At 50.0% G+C, this 2,471-nt stretch overlaps 1 protein-coding gene across 1 annotated transcript in view; it reads right to left on the bottom strand.

The window, feature by feature from the left end:
• The window catches only part of LOC107091006 (forkhead box protein P3-like), a 29,076-nt gene that overhangs the window by 6,505 nt on the left and 20,100 nt on the right, over positions 1-2,471 (bottom strand). The window contains exon 5 of the mRNA XM_015384701.1: positions 538-730. Coding sequence (XP_015240187.1) covers positions 538-730 — 193 coding nt within the window. The remainder of the gene's footprint in view (positions 1-537; positions 731-2,471) is intronic.

Raw genomic sequence — 2,471 nt, 5'->3', positions numbered from 1 at the left:
TCCATCCATCCATCCATCCATCCATCCATCCATCCATCCATCCATCCATCCATCCATCCATCCGTAGGGAGGCCCAGACATCCCTCTGCCCAGCCACTTGGTCCAGATCCTCCGGGGGAATCCCAAGGTGCTCCCAGACCAGCCGAGAAACATAGTCCCTCCAGTGTGTCCTGGGACTCCCCCTGGGCCACCTCCCGGTGGGATGTGCCTGCAACACCTCACCAGGGAGGCGTCCAAGAGGCAACCTAACCAGATGCCCGAGCCACCTCAGCTGGCTCCTCTTCTACTCTGAGTCCTCCCAAGATGACTGAGGTCCTCACCCTATTCTAAGGGAGAGCCCAGACACACTGCGGAGAAAACTCATTTAATCCAGTTGTATCCAGGATCTAGGTCTTTTGGTCACGACCCAAAGCTCATGACCATAGATAAGGGTAGGAACGTAGATCGACCGGTAAATCGAGAGCTTTGTTCTTTGGCTCAGCTCTTTCTTCACCGCAACAGACCGGTACAGTGTCCGCTTCACGGCAGACGCTGCACCAATCCGCCTGTTGATCTCTCGCTCCATCTTCTCTTATTCATGAACAAGATCCCAAGATACTTAAACTCCTCCACTAGGGGCAGTGCATCCTCCCCAACCAGGAGAAGGCACTCTTTTTCCGACTCAAGACCACGGTCTAGAATTTGGAGGCACTGATCCTCATCCCGGCTGCTTTTACACTCAAGCTGGGAACTGCTCCAGTGAGAGCAGTAGATCACACCCTGATGAAGCCAATAAAACCACATCATCTCCCAATAGCAGTTCCTAAGGCAACGAAAACAGATCCCTTCAATACCTTGACTACACCTAGAAATTTTGTCCATAAACGTAATGAACAGAATCAGGGACAAAGGGCAAGCTTGGCGGAGTCCAACTTTCACCAGAAACGAGTCAGACTTACTACCAGCAATGTGGACCAGGCTCTTATTAAAGGGCCCGGTCCTCCATACTCCCGGAGTATCCCCCACAGGACCCCCCCAAGGGACACAGTCCAACTGAGTACTTGCAACCTTCTCAGAGCACAAGCGCACCGCTCTAACCAATAGGCCAACACTCCCACAACTAGGCCAATGTCAATCCAGGATCCTGCTGAGGGTGTAGAGCTTATCCAGTGTTCTATAGCCAGGACAAAAACCACATTGCTGTTCTTGAATCCAAGATTCGACTATCCAATGGACCCTCCTTTCACAACCCTGGAATAGACCTTACCAGAGAGGCTTAAGAGTGGGATTCCTCTGTAGTTGGAACACACCCTCCCGTCCCCCAACCACCACCATTTGCCACACAATGTTGCAGAGTCGTGTTAAACAACACAGCCCCATAACATCCAGAGCCTAAAGGTACTCAGGGCGAATTTCATCTACCCTGTGGCCTTGCCACCAAGGAGCTTTTTAACCAACTCTGAAACTTCAGCACCAGAAATGGGAGAACCCTACAAAAAGCCCCCAGGCTCTGCTTTCTCAATGGAAGACGGGTTGATGGGATTAAGGAGGGTCTTCCAAGTTCTCCGCCCACCAACACCTCCCAAGTGGAGGTCAGCAGCACACCACCCCCACTATAAATAGTGCAGGTACTGCACTGCTTCCCCCTCCTGAGATGCCAGATTGTGGACCATAATCACTTCGAAGCCGTGCGGAAGACTCCCTCCATGGCCTCTCCAGACTCTTCCCTCACGCCAATTAAGCCTGATAAGCCTCTTTGACTTGACAGCTTCCCTCACCACTGGTATCCAGCAGCATGTTTGAGGCTTGCTGCTGCGACATGCGCCGACATCATTGCAGCCACAGCTCGAACTAGCTACCATGACAATAGAGTCTCGTAACATGGTCCACTCAGACTCAATGTCCCCCACTGCACAGAGAGACTGCACTCTATGAAGGAGAGTATGACCAAGTTCACATACTGCAAGATTTTAGGGAACAACATCCTTCCCTCATGTAAAGGCATTAAAGATGGGTGGAGGTTGGATCTTCCAATGGGAAAATGACCCGAAGCACACAGCCAGGATAACCAAGGAGCGGCTCTGGAAGAAGCATATTAAGGTTCTTGCATGGCCTAGCCAGTCTCCAGACCTAGACCCAATAGAGAATCAGTTTTACATACAACTTCTTTCAGCTTGCACCAAAGAACAAACTCCTTTCCAAGACTGGCTCTTGTTTTTCCTCAATCCCTTTCACGTTTCCTCTTTTTGGCCTCAGAAGGTTTAAACTTTTTCCTTGCCTCAGTCATGACCAGCAGTCAAGCAGGCAGAAAAGTAGTAGAGTAAAAGCAATTAGCTCCATATAAGAGCCTTTGGCCGTAAAGCCAAATATCTTCTAGGTCACATGACCTGATAAAGACATGCTTCTTTTCCCAACTTATATAGACAGTATTTCAACAGGGAGCCCTGCTTTAGCATTGATAGTGTCAAGCGCAGTATATTAGCCTGAGGAAT

Source organism: Cyprinodon variegatus, unplaced genomic scaffold (assembly GCF_000732505.1).
Source record: "Cyprinodon variegatus isolate N-32 unplaced genomic scaffold, C_variegatus-1.0 Scaffold320, whole genome shotgun sequence".
Lineage (NCBI taxonomy): Eukaryota > Metazoa > Chordata > Actinopteri > Cyprinodontiformes > Cyprinodontidae > Cyprinodon > Cyprinodon variegatus.
Note: the sequence above shows the minus strand (reverse complement) of the source record. Positions and strands in the feature narration are given on the sequence as shown.